Source organism: Bombyx mandarina, chromosome 08, assembly GCF_030267445.1.
Source record: "Bombyx mandarina strain Sakado chromosome 08, ASM3026744v2".
Classification (NCBI taxonomy): domain Eukaryota; kingdom Metazoa; phylum Arthropoda; class Insecta; order Lepidoptera; family Bombycidae; genus Bombyx; species Bombyx mandarina.
This window is the reverse complement of record NC_143215.1, coordinates 1,631,730-1,649,700: the sequence shown is the minus strand read 5'-3', so window position 1 is coordinate 1,649,700 and position 17,971 is coordinate 1,631,730. Positions and strand designations below refer to the sequence as shown.

Here is a 17,971-nt window from a genome sequence, read left to right as displayed (position 1 = left end):
GTAAATTGGTTTTAAATTTTATAACCTAAAATGTTGTACTTTTTTTCAATCCAACTGAACGTAGGGCTCGATCCAAAGCAGTAGCTTATTAATACGAATTCGCCCTCAGCTGTGAATATCGTCAAAAGCATTACTAATAGAAGGTAAGACGTCAGTGATTTCCTATCTAGTTAGCATGTTTACACACGAATCGCGTTTATTAAACGTTCCCCTGCGTTTTGAATATCTGAAGTGTTTATTTTCTACTTGTGTCAACGAGTAATTGCTGCGATTAGGAGTCCCGAACCTGTCTAAACATTTCCGTCATCCGAAAAACGTACTTACACACGACGAAAGCTAACGGAAGAAAGATTGTACATAAACAAACCGTTTCTTGTTAATCCTCCATGTAATTAATGTTGTTTTATGTATCCAACATAATCTCGTTTGAATCTGTTTTACGAGATTCATATAGTTTAATCGATTAGGTATTTAAATTTTAATTAATTAATCTACACGTAAATTCACAAGTTCCCACATATATTTTTGTGCAAACCGCGATTCTGATTATTTAATTCAGCAAATAATTGCACAATTAACAAGACCTAGCACTAACAGTCCGTAAATATTAAGTTAAGAGAACAAATAGTACTGAATTAGAAAAATCGTACTCACTTGCCGAAGAGTGGATGCCATAAGTGGAAGGAGGATGGGTCGTGCGGATGCGGCGGTATGTGCGGCTGGGGCTCGCCGAGGGGCGTGGTGCTGCCGACCTCTGGCTCTTCCCGGCGCCGGCCCAGCGCGGCTGGAGTGTTCGAGCTGCGCCGAGACGTGGCCCCCGCACCGGACGCGGTCGCAGCCGCGGCTGCCACCATGGGCTCCATCAAATTATGCAGCGATTTCACAGTTATCCGCGGCCGTGGAGATTCCTGTGAGCTTGAACTGCTACTGCGCGTGCTCTGGCCCTCCGCTTGTTTCGTTGAGGACAAATAATTGTTGTTCGGATAGTAGGGCGACGTCGGGCTCTTCTGTTGCGTTGTGCGCGGAGATCTCTGGCTGCCCATCATGTTGGGGTTGAAATACGGTATCTGCAGGCCGGGCAGGGGCACGTTGGGCCTGATGTTCGGGTTCATCCCCGCGTACATGTTCTGTAGATACGGATTTTGTGGCATAGACCGCTGGCCGTGGTTGTAGTTGTGAGCGATAGGGCTTGTCCGCGCCGCCGAATGCGTTTTATTTTGATAATTCTTCGTCGAGTGCACGTATGGATTTTGAACATCATTACTTTTTGTAGTTACGTCTTTCATTTGCGTATCCGGTGTGGAGTTCGTTTTGCCGCCGCTGCGCTGAGCTGAATTCGCATGGTTCATGGCCTCCTGCCACATAGCGAACTGTAACCGGTTATCGTAATCCATAGGAGGCATCATGGGAAAACCGGACGGCCCCATGAAACGAGACGCCGGGTTGAACATCTGCGACAACTCTGCGTAATTCGACGGGTTGTATCCTGAAGAATTTAATGCTTTCAAGAAATTTAAGCTCTGCGAACAGTTGGCTACCGCTTCCAATTGAGTGAGGTAAGGTAGCCACAGCATGTGGTTGAGTGCAGCCGAGGTCGCGGCGTCGATGTCCCCAGCTAAGGCATCCATCGACGGAATCGGTTTTGGGTGATTCGTCTGCTGGTCAGGTTGAGGAGTGGTAGACGGTTCGGTGCATGGCGTTGTCGGCGGTTCAGCGACCGGCGTCGGTTTCGATGCCGGCTTAGGATCTTTAGGTTTGGGCGATGTTTTTCCCTTATTTTGATTTTCTAAAATAGTTTCTAATTGTGATAATGATATGACGAGTACATCGGGGTCTTGCAGCACGGCAGGAAAAGCGAATGCCTCCGGGAGCTGTAATTCCGGCCTTGAACTCAATAAGTTCATTATTTCTTTGCCGGGAGAGGCAAGTATCAAATTTAACTTATCCTTCGGGATCAACATCGGGTCTGGAACGTTATAATCTGCATTTGATTTGAGAGTCTGTAGCTGTTTGATAGGGTCGTCGTCGAAATTGAACGCGGGCCATTCGATCTTTTTAGGTTTAACTTCTCCGCACTTGTTGAACACTTTATTTATCTTAGCGAGGTCCTCTGTTGATTCACGTTTTATACGTTTCTCTTGAGGCTCGCCGAATTCCTTGTTAATTTTCCTAATTTCATCCGAACAGCTCGATACTGTCGGGCTCGCTGACTTCCTGTGTTTTCCTAAATTCAAGGGTTCGCACTGTTGCTTCGTGATCGTAACTTCGGATGTATACATTTTAGGTGACGGAGACGAAAGTAGTGTTTCTAAAAATAGAGCCTGTTTACTTTTTGTCACGGGCATCGTGAAGATTTCCGGCGATGACGGCACTGCCGGTATGCCACTGGGCTGAGGAGATTGCATCGCATCTGATTCTCTCGAAGGTGCTCGCGGTATTTCTATCCTCCGCGGTGAGGCGTGCGGGGTGGCCATCCTTCTGTGTACGCTTAGATCTTTAGGTTGTTCATCACTCTTGTCCGACAAATTGTCTTCGATAGCGTGTGTGGTCTCGGCTGCCCTCGCCACTACTTTAGGTATATCTTTATCGACATGTTTAACGCTTAAGTCAGTCGGAGAATTTTCATCGTTAGTTGACGCCTGTGATAGTTCTTGAGCTAAATTCAGAATAGGCTCATCATCGGGAGGCTGGTCGTCGATGTCCGGCTCCTCAATTTTACTGTCAAGCTCGCCGTCGGTCTGGCAATCTTCGTCTTTATTTTGTGATGTAGCGTCTTTGGGTTCGTCCTGAGTTGATGTGTCATCGCTTTGGTCAGGTATCGACCCCTGGGATTCTACGTAACGTTTTTCGGATTCATAGCTCTCTTGTAAATCAGATACTTGTTCTGAATACATCGTGTCGGATGACGCCACGTCGTCACGTATACTCTTTTCTATGGGGTCAGTGTAGTGATTGACGTTGTTAGTCGCTTGCATTACGGAGACTTCGCTAAGCGCCTGAAGGCCACAATCACTGGAAGGTTCCGCTACAAACACTTCATCCGACATATAGCTCTCCACGGAACTTTGATGCTCCGGTTGGGTAAGGTGGTGATCGCCTATGTGGTGAAGGTGCAGAAGACCCTGAGCAGCGGTAATGCTGCTCCGGCTCGGTGATTCGAGTGAGTGTTCGAGTCTGTCGATGATATCAGAGACTGGACCGTTATTTAGCAACATGTCCTCTTCAGACTCTGCGTACTCGGCGGCCCCGTGAACTAGATGGGCGAGTTTGTCCAGCGTCTGTCCGAGGATTTGGTTATCTTCGCAACCTTTTTCGACCAGCGAATCTAGCAGTGCTTCATCGTGAGGTCCTCCAAGTTCTGGCAAATAGTGCGCTTCACTGATCGTATCGAACAGATCCTTGTGCACGCTCATGTCGCCGCCGTAAGCGCTGTCTTCTGTACAGTTCTGAGCTTGGGCTTTGCGCTCGTAATACATCGCGTCCGGTGGCTTCGATGCGCTCAGATCAAAGGACATGACGTCCCGCGCTACCTCTTCCGATTGTAGGAAAGAGTAAGACGGGGCGGCGGGAGAATGCGCCGGGACGGCAGCCTGCAGCTCCAGCCCGAGCGCCTCTTCGCCGCGCTGTTGGTTGAATTCGAGCTCGGCGACCGCCAGCAGGTTGTCGAGCGGTGTCGGCTCGGGCACCTGCTGGCGAGGCACCGCTATCGTGTGGGAGGGAATGTGCGACTCCAGGTCGGGGGGGAGCCACGCAGGTGCGGGCTCCGGGACGGCCGGGCGACGACGACGCGGGCCGTCAGATCGTCGGCGCCGGCGCCGCTCCTTACGGTCCCGCGGTTGCACGGGAGGGATGCGGATCGAGTTGTAGATCTCGGTGCGCGGGATCACGCGCCAGCCGGCCGGGGTGCGCGCTATGCGGATGCGATTGCGCGGGTCGTAGTCCTCGCAGTGCACCTCCTGCACGGTGCCGTCTCGCTGGCGGGCCCACAGGAACACGGGTCGCAGACGCGGTGCGGGCGGGCGGGCGGCTAGACTGCGCGCGCGGCGACGAGGCGGGGGCGGGCGGCGCGGGGCGGGAGCACTCCGACTGCGGGCTACATCGGCGCGGGGGCGGGCGGCGCGAGGCTCGCCGCCGCCGGCCTGCACCCGCGGACTCACTCCGGCGCGCCGCAGCGAGTGACGAGCGACGACCGCGCGGACGCGGCCCCGAGGCGGACTGAGCGCGAGTGGAGCCCCGCCCCGCCGCCCGCGCCCCGCCCTAACATCGATCCCCGGCGCCCGCTGCACCGCGCCTGCACCGCCCCGTCACTCCCGCCCGCCCCGGCCCCGGCGCCCTCTGCCCTCGTTAATCTTAAATCCATATCTCCAACTCCGACGTGGTGCGTTCCGCCTCCGGCCGGTGTCCGTTTTCCTTGTTCGTCTCTCGACCGGCTCGGTAGCGTTGCGAACGCTGGCCCTGTGATTAATTCGAGCCATGCGTTGCCCTTTCATATGCAAATATACGGATTGTAGTTGACATAGTCTTGTCTGGGCTTTGCGGTTCGACAAACATTTTGCAAAGTAAACTTCTGTCACTCGCTTCATTGTTAATTGCGAGATAGAAGGGAGCATTTCGAAACAATATTAATCTTCCTTCGATAGTGATTTATAATACTAAACTAAACTATTCGTATAGGGGTTGCGCTGTATAGTTGTAGTTGTATCACTCAATACAATTAGTATGTGCTCACTACCTATTCAATGTTTTGATTTATAAAACAGGTTTTTGTACTCTAGCCAGGCGAATTGATACTTGTGCTGCCACCTAGGTACGCGATTAGGTTAAAATTATAAACTTGTGCTTCTCTGCTATGCAAGAACCTTAAAAACACGAATCCAACAGTTCCACGATTAAATCACAGATGTCACTTTTACCATTTTTTGTGAGTTTTAAAATTCCAATAACAATAAATTGAAGCTGTCCAGGTTTCACACGCTCCAAACGTAAATTAATTGTTGCAATTTAGGAGACCGGTGAGAAAAATCTACAAAAAATTGGCTCCTAATCTTTCACAGGAATTCAATTATCGAATAATAATTTTGAAACATATTTGGTGTAAAACAGCGGTCGGGGAACCGGGGTAAATTACCCCAAATGGGGTAAAATAAAATTTTGGGGGGTAAAAATGAAACTTTTGTGAGTAAAAAGTATATATTGAAGTGAAACTTTGTTAGAATCGTCAAATTTTTAGTTTATGTTTTCTTTTTAAAATTATCATGGGGGCTATAATATGAAAGATGCTAAAAGAAGCGATTTCGTTTTTTTTTGTTCTTCGCCATGGGGTAATAACTTACAAAAAAATATTTTGGGGTAATAATTTAAAAAGTTCCCCGACCGCTGGTGTAGAACAATGACGACAGTCAATCAACGCCCAGGTGAAAACGTAATAAATAATGTTTTATCCTAGTTCTGCCGTTTTTCGTTGTAGTGATTATTGATTTAGACTACTGTACCGGGGCTCCACTTTCGAATCCTGGACATAGTGTCTTTGCTTAATTAAATTTCACTCGAAGTGAATTAGGAAAATAGTCACTCGCAATTAAAACAAAATTCAATGAAACAACTTTATTCGTTTTAATATTACATTCTCTTAGAATTACGACTAGATATTATTGTTTAAGTAGCCCTGTTAAAACTATACGGAATGGCGAACATTTAAAACTTCTAATACTATGGACACAGTTCTAATAATATAAAAAAAAAATAGTGTTAGGGCGTCTTGTGAGTCCGCATATTTCTGCTGGGAAGCCATCATGCGTTCCGCTACTAAGGCTGGGGCAGCCCTAGTACAATGGAATTGGGATTTCGACCCTGTCTCAGGGTGGGAGAAACATTCTCGCTTTCATCCACCTTTTTTTTTGCTTAGATGGGTGGACGAGCTCACAGTCTATCTGGTGTTAAGTGGTTACTGGAGCCCATAGACATCTACAACGTAAATGCCGCCACCAACCTTGAAATATAAGTTCTAAGATCTGAGTATATGTAGTTACATTTAACGATTATAGTTACGATCATATCATTACGAAGTAGTTACGGTCTACTCTTTACAGAATAAAATGGGTTCAATTATACGATGGCGGCATGATTTAAGACTAAAACCATAGGATCGACTAAAATATCTTGGACTACAGCGGACCTCTCTTTTTAGAATGAGTAAATAATTTTATTATTATAGCTTTCTGATTTATTTTAATACTTAGTCTGGCCATAAATACTGTTACAATTAAAAATAAACAAAACATTACATTTGAATTTGGAATCTGTTATTTTTATATGATTGCTCATTGAGTTTTCTCATTATGGCGCCAATACATTGTACAATATTTTGCGATATTAAAATGGAGTGGGGTGATAAAGAGAACCGAATCGCTGTGATTGCATTACACAAAGTAGGTATGGAGCCAAATGCAATTTTTAAAACTCTCCATACGCTTGGTATTAGTAAAATGTTTGTATACCGGGCTATTAATAGGTGCAATGGGACCTCCTCTGTTTGTGACAGAAAAAGATCTCGCCGTCCACGTGTTCGTACGAAAAAGGTGGTCAAAGCAGTAAGGGAAAGAATTCGAAGAAATCCTGTCTGAAAGCAAAAGATTTTATCTCGGGAGATGAAGATAACACCTAGAAGCATGTCATGTTCTAAGGTATACAATAAAGTTACAAGGGCTGCCCCGCCCTTCAAACCGAACCGCATTATTGCTTCACGGCAGAAATAGGCAGGGCGGTGGTACCTACCCGTGCGGACTCACAAGAGATCCTACCAGCAGTAAAAAAAACATAACAGTATTAAAACTTTAAACTATGTTACAATTGCGCGTAAATGCATCTGCATGTATACATAGTAGTCCGAAAAACATTTATTACTTTTTAATCTTATTTTAGAGGAATCACTAAAAACAATTGCAGTCTAAAATTTCCAAGAGTCTCAAAAATATTATTTACCACTTCAACATTATTATTTAAAATGTGCTAAAAAAACTCACTTAACAAAGACTACCTATCAACACTACTGGAGAGAGCTTTATAGAAAAATGAAGTAACAAATTATTATTTAAAAAAAAATATGGTGTGTATGCAACTTGAGACATGTGAAAGAAGTGAAACTTCTTTTGCAGTGTATTGTGGTTTTCTTCATTTTTCATTCTTATATCAAATTTATTTTATAATACGGAATGTTTTGAATAAAAGAAACGACCCCTTCGCTATTTATTTTATACAAAAATATTTATTTTTTAAATCCTTCATTGAAAAAAAGGAGTTAATATGTTACTGCCATCTACAGGAGCAATGAGAAAATATTAACAAGCCATCTAGTGGCCGACGCCCGTAAACAGAATGTGTATAAAAGAAACGACCTAGCTCGCTGTCTCTCTCTCTCCAAGATCGAGTGGTTCGCGAGACGATCTATATATTTTCTCACTCTCGTTCGTCCTAAATTGTATCTTTTCTAGAGATGAAACGGATAGTGGTTTGGCCGGATACCGGATACCGAATGTTCAGCAAGCTGCGAGGCCGGAGCGCCGGATATTCGACCCTTTCGGAAATATTGGTGCGCGTTCGGGTGTTGTTGCACGTAAGCGAAGATCGCGACGACTCGGTACGACGACGATTTGATATTCATTCACTACAATTTGCCACTTGTTAATTTTGAGTATTAAACAAACTAATTGATAAAACAATCACTTTTGACGTGCGATTATAAAAATAAAAGTTGTCCATAGCCTATTGTGGTATTATTTGCCTTTTGTATAACCATGCGATTTTCTTAAATCGTACTATTCTAAATCCGACCGGATACTGATTCACTATCCGGTATCCGGCCGGATAGTGAAATCATGGAATCATCATCATCAACCTAACAGTTACCGGATATCCGTTTCATCTCTAATCTTTTCTCTCTAGCCGTAACTAGAGAATTAAATTTTACTCTCAACGCCCCTAAAGAAGTTTCACTTTAAAAATTGTTTGTTGCTTAATGGCAAATGGCTTTGACAGGAAGTCAATGTTGTATTTATTATTTTACTCATCACTTTTAATTATTATTCTTATAATCCTCTCGCAGGTCTGCTGGAAGAATAAGCACTGCCTTTGTACATAATTTTCCTATTACTCTGTACTATGTCTTCTTCTTTTTTGTGTGTACATAAATAAATAAAAATAAAAATATAATTGACGTGTCCAGTAACTTAAGTAGCTAACATGTGGACTCTTTATCGGCAGGTCAAATACATTCTATATTTTAACATACTAACAACAGAATGTGGTGGTGAGCTTCAAGCATCGTCCGCCCTTCGCATTGTGACACGCCCACAAAATCATCGTATAATCAGACGTCGGTGCTTCAAAATGTGGTCATGCATCGCTCTGATCACCATTGTGGTGCCGACCATGATGGCGAACGCTGTGCCTATCCCGATGATGTAGAAGTGGTTGGAGTTCCCGACTGGAACGCGCCACACGAGAGGATCTGTCAACTGAAAATAACAATGTTATTTATTTATAATTAAGACAGCAGGAATACACACTATAATATAATGTACTAGCGACCCGCCCTCGCTTCGCTTCGGAAACTGTAATTTATTATTGATTTCTCCACTATTTAATGGATGTTATTATACATATAAACCTTCCTCTTCAATCACTCTATCTATTAAAAAAAACCGCAACAAAATCCGTTGCGTAGTTTTAAAGATTTAAGCATACATAGGGATATAGGGACAGAGAAAGCGACTTTGTAGTGTTGTTTTATACTATGTAGTGTTGTAACCTCCATATGATTTATGACATAAATCTTAAAAGAGGTTATTATGTTATAAAGGTGACATAAATGGTAATTTGAATATTGAAACATTAGAAGAGGGAGCATTAGAAATATTAAAACATTTTTGAATATTGAAATATATAAAACACACAAAGTGGTGAAGCAATAGCTTTAAATGTTGTCTCTTTATAGAGCAACTCAGTTTGTGTTTTACTAGGCTAAACTTTATTTAAATAAAAATGTAAATAAAATAATACATGATATGTATACATGTTGGTTATAGATATTCGACTGTGTCTATGTGGCTGTGAGGCTTCGAGCGAGCCTTTGAGTTAGCTCACCTGTCCTAGCTAACACACAAGGTCCTAACCCAACCATTAATCGAAAAAGGATGTTTATCACCATCCTGCAGATGGTACATCGAAAGAATATCCACATCATTACATAATTTGGACCTGAATCTTATGAGTTAAGACGGTCAGCGGCATTGGTGTTGTCTATAGGTTTCAGTTGGGCTTGGGTGTGAGCTCATGTTGACTTACAGGTAAAAAAATTAAAAAAACAAACCACAGTGTAAGGTATATCTCTCCACGAGCACATCTTGACACCACCGTTACATGTCAAAGTGACAGATGGTGACACACTGCGGTCGCAGACGTCCAGTCTACGATCAGCACAATATAGGTACATTTTCGGGGGTCCTATGTCATACTGTACCATCCTAAAAAAAAGAGAATACATATTATTAGAACTTATTCTGATAGATGAATCCTAGATATACACATAAATTAGTTATAGATAAGCAACTCAAGTATTCAACAAAAATGTTTACGGGCGTCGGACACTAGATGGCTTCGCTTCGATTAGTTTCTCATTGCTCCTGTAGATGGCAATTACATATTAAGTACCTATCCTCTATTTTATTTTTAATGAAGGATTTCTGTTTAGTTATACAATACTTAAATGCCTTAACTATAACAACATGTATGTTTAGGGACATCTGCTACAAGATGTCGCTAGTTTCCATACAAAAAATATTTGTCTTAAAGTATTGCAGTTTCAGAGCTCTGAGATGAATAATATGCCACCATTGAATGTGAAACAGTAAAGGATTATCTTTAAGATAAATATTAGTAGTAGGGTCTATGTAACGAGACATCTATAATTATTACCCTATTTAACCCACAAACTAGCCAAATCTTTCAGCTTAACCCTATTAAGACTTTGACCTTTTTATCTGCAGTAATAGTCAAGCTGTCATGTACTCATCAAAAAGAAAATGCTTACCCTCCACCAGATACAGATTCATGATATCGAGCATGAACAGGTAGCCACATTTGAATTTCATCATCAGTCAATTCACTTATAATGAACACATTTATAGGTTCTGCTTCTTCAGTTGGCAGCTCTATGTTGACCCGACCCCTCGGAAATGCATTCAACTGAAATTTGAAACAAATAATTTAATTCAAAGTCTCCTTTTATGAGACATTTACAAATCCAAATTTAATTGGATAACTTTCTTGTTGGATCCTCAGATGGGTAGCATTTTTTTCTAGATAATTACCCCATGTAAGTAGACCTTATGGTGATAGAATATAGTATCCTGTTATGAGACATTTACAAATCCAAATTTAATTAGATAACTTTCTTGTTGGATCCTCAGACAGGTAGCATTTTTTGTAAGTAGACCTTATGATGATAGAATATAGTATAAATACTTATTCCTCTGTCTGTTGTAATCAGCAGCTTTTAATTTAAATAAATAAATAGCTACCATCACATTGAGGGTATATTGCATATTTGGTTTAAGCAACATTTCTCTTTATAATTAAAGGTCTGTTTTATTGGCTATTAGTATCAACAACTCGATTTTTTAATTGAACCTCAATTAAGTTTACCACATTGAAATAGCTCAAAAAGTTTTTTGTCATGGTATTTTTTGATTGCCGTTGGATATGATGTGAGTTTAACTCATATGCTTGAACTTATATTTGTTATACATGTTATTGTCATCAGAGCTTGTAATGTATTTGTGAGGGAATTTTTTCTCCTTTTCATAAAAAGGATTACAAAGTGCTGGTGATATAAAAACAGATTCGCTGATGGTACGCCAACATGTATGCTTAATATAATAAAACATAATAGAGCTATCAAGTAAAAAAAGTATACCCTTTCCAGACGATTGAACTCATTCAGTTCATTCGGATTAACAAACACCCCAGCAGGCAGGTACTGGTCGAGGCCAATTCTACATCCATTGTATATACCTTTTGACTCTGAATCCTCATTGAAAATTATGTGGTAGGTTAGGTTCCTGTAATGATGCCTTCAAATTATGTCCTAAGTGTGTTCAGCAAGTTTAATGATATTTTTTTTGTTCTCTGAACCATTACAAGTTTTCTAATACTAAATTATAATGTTTATCAGAAAAGTTTTAATATTTACTTAGTCTATCGACTGTTTAAAATTTTACTATGAAAATAATAAATTTGAATCAATATCTCTATAATTGAAATGATGCTTTTTAAAACTCTAGTATATATAAAAACTAAAGACTTGTTGAATTCGCTGATGTATTTATTGAAATTAAAATCATTCAATCATTTAAATGACTGTTCTAGTGAGTGTAAAGCTACTAAATAATTCGCCAGAATATGAGCAGCAGTAATCACTTCAGTGCTAGTGCACTGTGATCGCCAACTTTTTACTGGTGGTAGGGCGTATTGAGGGCACGCGGGGCTGAGTGCCATTGTCCCATCCATTCCTGTTTGCGAGCTATCTATGAACTATGGTTTGGGAGATTGGATGTCTGTTGTACAATGGAGTTGAGTCTACAACATCTTGCCTTAACGTGCGTCTGTAGCCGTATTCACAAGGTGTGTCTGAGGGCTCCATTATCCACTTTACACCAGATCGGCTAGATCGGATAGATCATTCATATACAACGAATAGAAAATCCTATGCCTCAATTTTTGCTACTAATGTTGCTTTAGATGTTCTAGGTACCTGTGATATCCATCATTGATGAGTATCTGAGCTATTTTCACATCATAATCACATTTACTGGCCGAAAAAACTTTGATTGCAACAAAAACAACGATACATATTCGAAAACTAAAAATATTTGTCAACATATTTAATTAAAATTGAAAAGTTGAAACAAAATTTGCTGGGCTTACGGTACTTATTCAAATTGTGAATTAATCAATACCCATTCTGCGGCGACGCAGTATTGTTTTGATAAAATACTATTTTATTGCACTTGCACAAACGCAGTTTCTGCACAGCCGCAGTAAATCAAAGTGAGTACCAGTGATGCCAACTGCTCAAAATTTTTTCCCCTAAGCCTATTTTAAAATCCCCTAAATTCGAAACAAGATACCCTAAATTTTTTTCAGTAAATGAAAAGTTTAATTATATATTTATAATTGTTATAATATTTCATAGATTAACTTACCTTGGTATTTTTAATAATAATTTTGTGTATAGCTTTTCAAATTTTTATTTTCTTTAGGCATTTTTTTTAAAGATTAATAAAAAATTAATTATTAATATTTAAAAACATTATTAAATAAACAAGGCAAAAAAGTTTCTGATCTAAAAGTTGTTTACTTTAACTCTGACATTTTACAAGTAATACCAGCGCGAGTTAATCAGTCAAACTACAGAGGGCACTAAAATACTTATCATTCGGTTTCTAAAATTTTATTCTTCTTAAGACTTGACTGTTTAACTAGTTTAGACGAATTTTTTTTGATTATATGAGAAAAATTTAATTTCTCCCAAAAAAGGTCAGCTGGCGATCTTCTTGTATACCTTACTCACAGGTGGGCTGAAGCCTTGGAGAGCAAGGGCGAGGCTCTTGCTGTGAGCCTTGATATCGCGAAGGCCTTCGACAGGGTCTGGAATAGGGCACTTCTATCGAAGTTACCATCTTACGGAATCCCCGAGGGTCTCTGCAAGTAGATCGCTAGCTTTTTAGATGGGCGGAGCATCACGGTCGTTGTAGACGGTGACTGCTCTGATACCATGACCATTAACGCTGGCGTTCCACAAGGTTCGGTGCTCTCCCCCACGCTTTTCATCCTGTATATCAATGACATGCTGTCTATTGATGGCATGCATTACTATGCGGATGACAGCACGGGGGGTGCGCGATATATCGGCCATCAGAGTCTCTCTCGGAGCGTGGTGCAAGAGAGACGATCAAAACTTGTGTCTGAAGTGGAGAACTCTCTGGGGCGAGTCTCCGAATGGGGTGAATTGAACTTGGTTCAATTCAACCCGACAAAGACACAAGTTTGCGCGTTCACTGCGAAGAAGGACCCCTTTGTCATGGCGCCGCAATTCCAAGGAGTATCCCTGCAAACTTCCGGGAGTATTGTATTACTTGGGGTCGACATTTCGAGCGATGTCCAATTTCGGAGTCATTTGGAAGGCAAAGCCAAGTTGGCGTCCAAAATGCTGGGAGTCCTCAACAAAGCGAAGCGGTACTTCACGCCTGGACAAAGACTTTTGCTCTATAAAGCACAAGTCCGGCCTCGCGTGGAGTACTGCTCCCATCTCTGGGCCGGGGCTCCCAAATACCAGCTTCTCCCATTTGACTCCATACAGAAGAGAGCCGTTCAGATTGTCGATAATCCCATTCTCACGGATCGTTTGGAACCTCTGGGTCTGCGGAGGGACTTCGGTTCCCTCTGTATTTTGTACCGTATGTTCCATGGGGAGTGCTCTGCGGAATTGTTCGAGAGAAGATAACGGCATCTCGTTTTTACCATCGCACCGCCCGCCACCGGAGTAGAGTTCATCCATACTACCTGGAGCCACTGCGGTCATCCACAGTGCGTTTTCAGAGATCTTTTTTGCCACGTACCATCCGGGTATGGAATGAGCTCCCCTCCACGGTGTTTCCCGAGCGCTATGATATGTCCTTATTCAAACGAGGCTTGTGGAGAGTATTAAGCAGTAGGCAGCGGCTTGGCTCTGCTCCTGGCATTGCTGAAGTCCATGGGCAACGGTAACCACTTACCATCAGGTGGGCCGTACGATCCTCAGCCTACAAAGGCAATAAAAAAAAAACCCCTAAAAAAGTTTCACCCTAAAAAATCCCCCTTCAAATACTTCCCCCTAAATTTAGGGGAAACACCCCCAAGTTGGCATCACTGGTGAGTACATAGGTATTTTTTTAAAGGATTTTATGACCTGGCGACTGAGATCTTTAAGTCATGTCTTATTTTAATTTATATTCATATTTTTATGAAAAATGATATTATGGAGTGAAATGAAATGAAGATGATTAATTTGAAACGTTAATCAGCTGGGATGAAATTAAATGAAATGAAATGAGATGTAGGATCCCGAGAAGTTACGTCCAGCGGCTTTGTTTCATTTTCCCACATTTGTGCACTTTCACAGATAGTAAACAGTTAAAAAACCACCATTATTACACATTTAAACTTGAAGAAACACTAAATAGACAAAATAAAACAAATCACATAACTTCACTCCTCGCGTTCCCGCCAAAACGTTGACAGCTCTCGATGGCTTGCTCTCGCTGAATCACCATACTCATAATACTCAGAGAACGTTGCTGTCCATTTGTGAAACAACAAAATAATAGGTTGGGGAAAAGTTCTTCGCATTTTTGAAGAAAATTCACAACATTTTTTAATATATTTTATTTACATTTAACTAAAGTATGTAGGTACCATTTTGTTCGATAACTTTTTGCCATCTTGTAGGTAGGGACATGATCCCGTTGCTATAGAAATTTTGGGGCTTCTGATCAAAATACCGCGACAATTGGTTTTGGCAGTCCTCTCGTGATGTTAACCTGACACTGCCTAAAGTATTCTGAGGAGACCAACACAGGTGGAAATCTGAAGGTGCAAGGTCAGGACTATACGGCGGATGCATTAACACCTCCCAGCCAAGCTCTTAATTTTTGCTGAGTGGCTAAAGATGTATGAGGTCTAGCGTTATGATGATGAAAAACCACACCCCTTCTGTTGATTAATTCCGGCCGCTTTATCTCAACTTCTTGCTTTAATCTCATCAGTTGTTCGCAGTAGAGTTCAGAATTTATGGTCCTGCCTGGTGGTAACAGCTCATAATGAATAATGCCCTTCCAATCCCACCACACACACAGCGTCACTTTGTTGCGAGTTAACCCGGGTTTTGCCACAGTCTGTGAAGCCTGACCGGCCTCTGACCACGACCTTTTTCGCACATTTTTGTCGTACGTGATCCACTTTTCATCGCCAGTTATCAGCTTCTTCAAAAATGGTTCGGTTTCATTACGCCGTAATAAAGAATCAAAAATGAGTACACGGTTCATTAGGTTTCTTTCAGTGAGCTCGTGAGGTACCCAACTATCGAGCTTTTTTGTGTACCTAGTTTTTTTCAAATGCGCCAAGCCTGTTTTTGGTCAATTCCCAGTTCTTCAGCTAGGTCGCCGCGTCGTAACTACTGAAATGCCGATCTTGCTCCACTTTTTCAAAAATTGCATCCTTTTTATCCGTAATAGTGCGACCAGAGCGACGTGCATCTTTGACATCAAAATTGCCGGATTGAAAACACTTAAAACCAAATTTGTGCTACTCTCACAAACACTGCACTAGGTCCATAAGCATCGTAAATTTATTTCGCGGCTTGCGTTGCAGTTTTATCTTTTTTGTAGTAAAATTTTAAAATGTATCGAATTTCTTCATTAGATTCACTCATCTTGACAGTACGAAAAATAAATAAAAATCGCATATTTTCCTAATTTGAATTTGGAATTATCTTTAAAATGTAAAATTTTGATGATACCAAAACCAGCCAGTTACAAATAGTAAAGCCAAAGAGATTTTATTACAAGTTAATATATACTATAATGCGAAAAGACTTTCCCCAACCTATTATTATACTACCTCACCTTCCATTGATTAATTTAATTTTAATGTATTCATAATTTCTAAACAAAAAGGGCTACCAAAACAAAGTTATTTTTTCTTAATTCCATATTTTTTACTGGTGGTAGGACCTCTTCTGAATCCGCACGGGTAGGTACCACCACCCTGCCTATTTCTGTCGTGAAGCAGTAATGCGTTTCGGTTTGAAGGGTGGGGCAGCCGTTGTAACTATACTGAGACCTTAGAACTCATATCGCAAGAAGGTGGGTGGCGGCATTTACGTTGTAGATATCTATGGGCTCCAGTAACCACTTAACACCAGATGGGCTGTGACCTCGTCCAGTGACCAATGCAACAAAATTTGTTTTTTTTCCGGAGTACAACGATTTTGACTCCTGGATACGCTTACTTCACAATTAACCTAACATCGTCTCTATAATGAGTGGAGGTTAGTCCGTCGTCCGTCTGTTATACAATATGAAGTTATCCAATGATAATTCCCGTGAAGATTACGAATACAATGTGAGCAGTACAGTGTGTGCATTGTTTTAAGATTCCGATGTGCCGACGACGTCGGAATGTCTGCTTTTAAGTCGTAACCATGATGATGCTATGTTAAGGTGACAATGATTTAATTAAATTTATAGATGATTGTTTTAAAATTCAACAATGATTTTTAGTGACGTCTTTGTCCACTTTCAGCCCACCGTACACGGGATTACAGTGTTGCCATTTGCCATTCGTTTGTAAAGTTGTTATTAAAATTTATAAATTAATTTAAATGTTATTATGTTTGTAAATTTATAAATTCTAATTATAATTTTTTTTAACAGAACTATACTCTAAAGCAGAATTATTAAGCTTAGATTATTAGATAGTCAAGATTAGATAGTCATAACAACTATGGAGGGTAGAGCTAAGGAGCACTATCTTTTATAGGGAACAATTTGAAAAAGGAGTCACATGTAAACAGCAAGTTATTGTTGGAAGACTCAACGAAACAGCGCTAGTCTAGGAAGTGGAAATGATATGAACATAGCAGTTTTAAAGAGAGTGAAGTGTGCTGAGTTGAAAATTTTAAAAATTTTCGTGACTTGTGTAGTTAAAAAATATGCAGTTTTTATGATCTCAACTATTTATTTTTATTATTACTTAGGTAGGAAATGTATCTTTCCTTTTAAATGTAGTATCCTACTCTAATAGTTTATTGCGCTGTTTTTAAAATCTTTCCACTTGCTACTGTGGCGCCACCTTGATTGGATCCTTTTCAGCGGACACTTTTAAATACACTGAGACGGTATTCTTTATTCCTATCATCCATAAGATAAATTAGAATTTCTGTGAGATATTATGACGGTTATACATCCGCACACAGAAACGTGTTCCAAAAAAGGATAGGTAGATATTGAGCATGAAGAATGATATTCCACGGATATTACAAAAAACTTTTCTTATTGAATGTTTTTGGTATTAATCACATATTAATGTCTATGCTAATAATGCTATTTGCATTGCAAACAAAGTTAGAAGAGGACAGCAGTTGTAGAATATAGACTTGGCTCAAGTTGGAGAATTTTTTTATTTTTTATTGCATAGATGGATGGACGAGCTCACAGCCCACCTGGTGTTAAGTGGTTACTGGAGCCCATATGCATCTACAACGTAAATGCGCCACCCACCTCGAGATATAAGTTCTAAGGTCTCAGTATAGTTACAACGGCTACCCCACCCTTCGAACCGAAACGCATTACTGCTTCACGGCGGAAAATAGGCAGGGTGGTGGTACCTACCCGTGCGGACTCCCAAGACGTCCTACCACCTTATATTTTATATTTGATTGTATTCCACTTGTACATTTACCTCGTTTTCTCATTAGACACACACAGCGTTTGTTTTATGAACCTCTTTTACGGCAAGGAATTATTTCGTGTAACGAAAATAAACCGTTTATTTTTAATTTGACGCTTCATGAGTTTCTATCTGCAATTTTCTACCGCAAAAGCAATCGTGTATTCCAATTAAATCTTAAAGTACTATCATTCACGTTGCGATGTCAATGCGCTCCAATAGTCATAAAGTATCGGATAAGCCGTAAGATCGTCTGTCCATTTAGAGAACTGAAGAAGATACATCTGATCATTAATAGTTTCTGCATTACGTAAAATTTATTGAAGAAAATCTAGACCAATCTCGAACCGGCTCACGCGACTTATAACAACTCAATATTCTTAGGCCACGAGACTGCATGTAAAAAAAAACATTTGTCAAATTAATT

The 17,971-nt window shown here is 40.8% G+C and overlaps 3 protein-coding genes across 4 annotated transcripts in view; 1 reads left to right on the top strand and 2 right to left on the bottom strand.

Moving 5' to 3' along the window:
* LOC114244995 (uncharacterized) overlaps positions 1-4,217 on the bottom strand; it is a 100,326-nt gene extending 96,109 nt beyond the window's left edge. The window contains exon 1 of the mRNA XM_028176997.2: positions 655-4,217. Within this exon, the coding sequence (XP_028032798.2) occupies positions 655-3,515 (2,861 nt within the window). The 5' untranslated portion in view covers positions 3,516-4,217. The remainder of the gene's footprint in view (positions 1-654) is intronic.
* LOC114244944 (ankyrin repeat domain-containing protein 13B) overlaps positions 1-17,971 on the top strand; it is a 199,528-nt gene that overhangs the window by 156,954 nt on the left and 24,603 nt on the right. The gene's annotated exons all lie outside the window — the stretch shown is intronic.
* Positions 5,590-12,126, bottom strand: PIG-X (Phosphatidylinositol glycan anchor biosynthesis class X). 2 transcript variants are annotated; one of them, XM_028176940.2, is made up of 5 exons: positions 11,810-12,126; positions 10,973-11,129; positions 10,088-10,242; positions 9,368-9,521; positions 5,590-8,513 (listed from the first exon to the last, which is right to left on the bottom strand). In XM_028176940.2, the coding sequence occupies exons 1-5, from the start codon at positions 11,935-11,937 to the stop codon at positions 8,355-8,357; spliced, it is 753 nt and encodes a 250-aa protein (XP_028032741.1). In that variant the 5' UTR covers positions 11,938-12,126; the 3' UTR covers positions 5,590-8,354. The 2 variants fall into 2 exon arrangements, with proteins under 2 accessions (XP_028032741.1, XP_028032742.1); XM_028176941.2 differs by having other exon boundaries at positions 10,973-11,117; positions 11,810-12,115.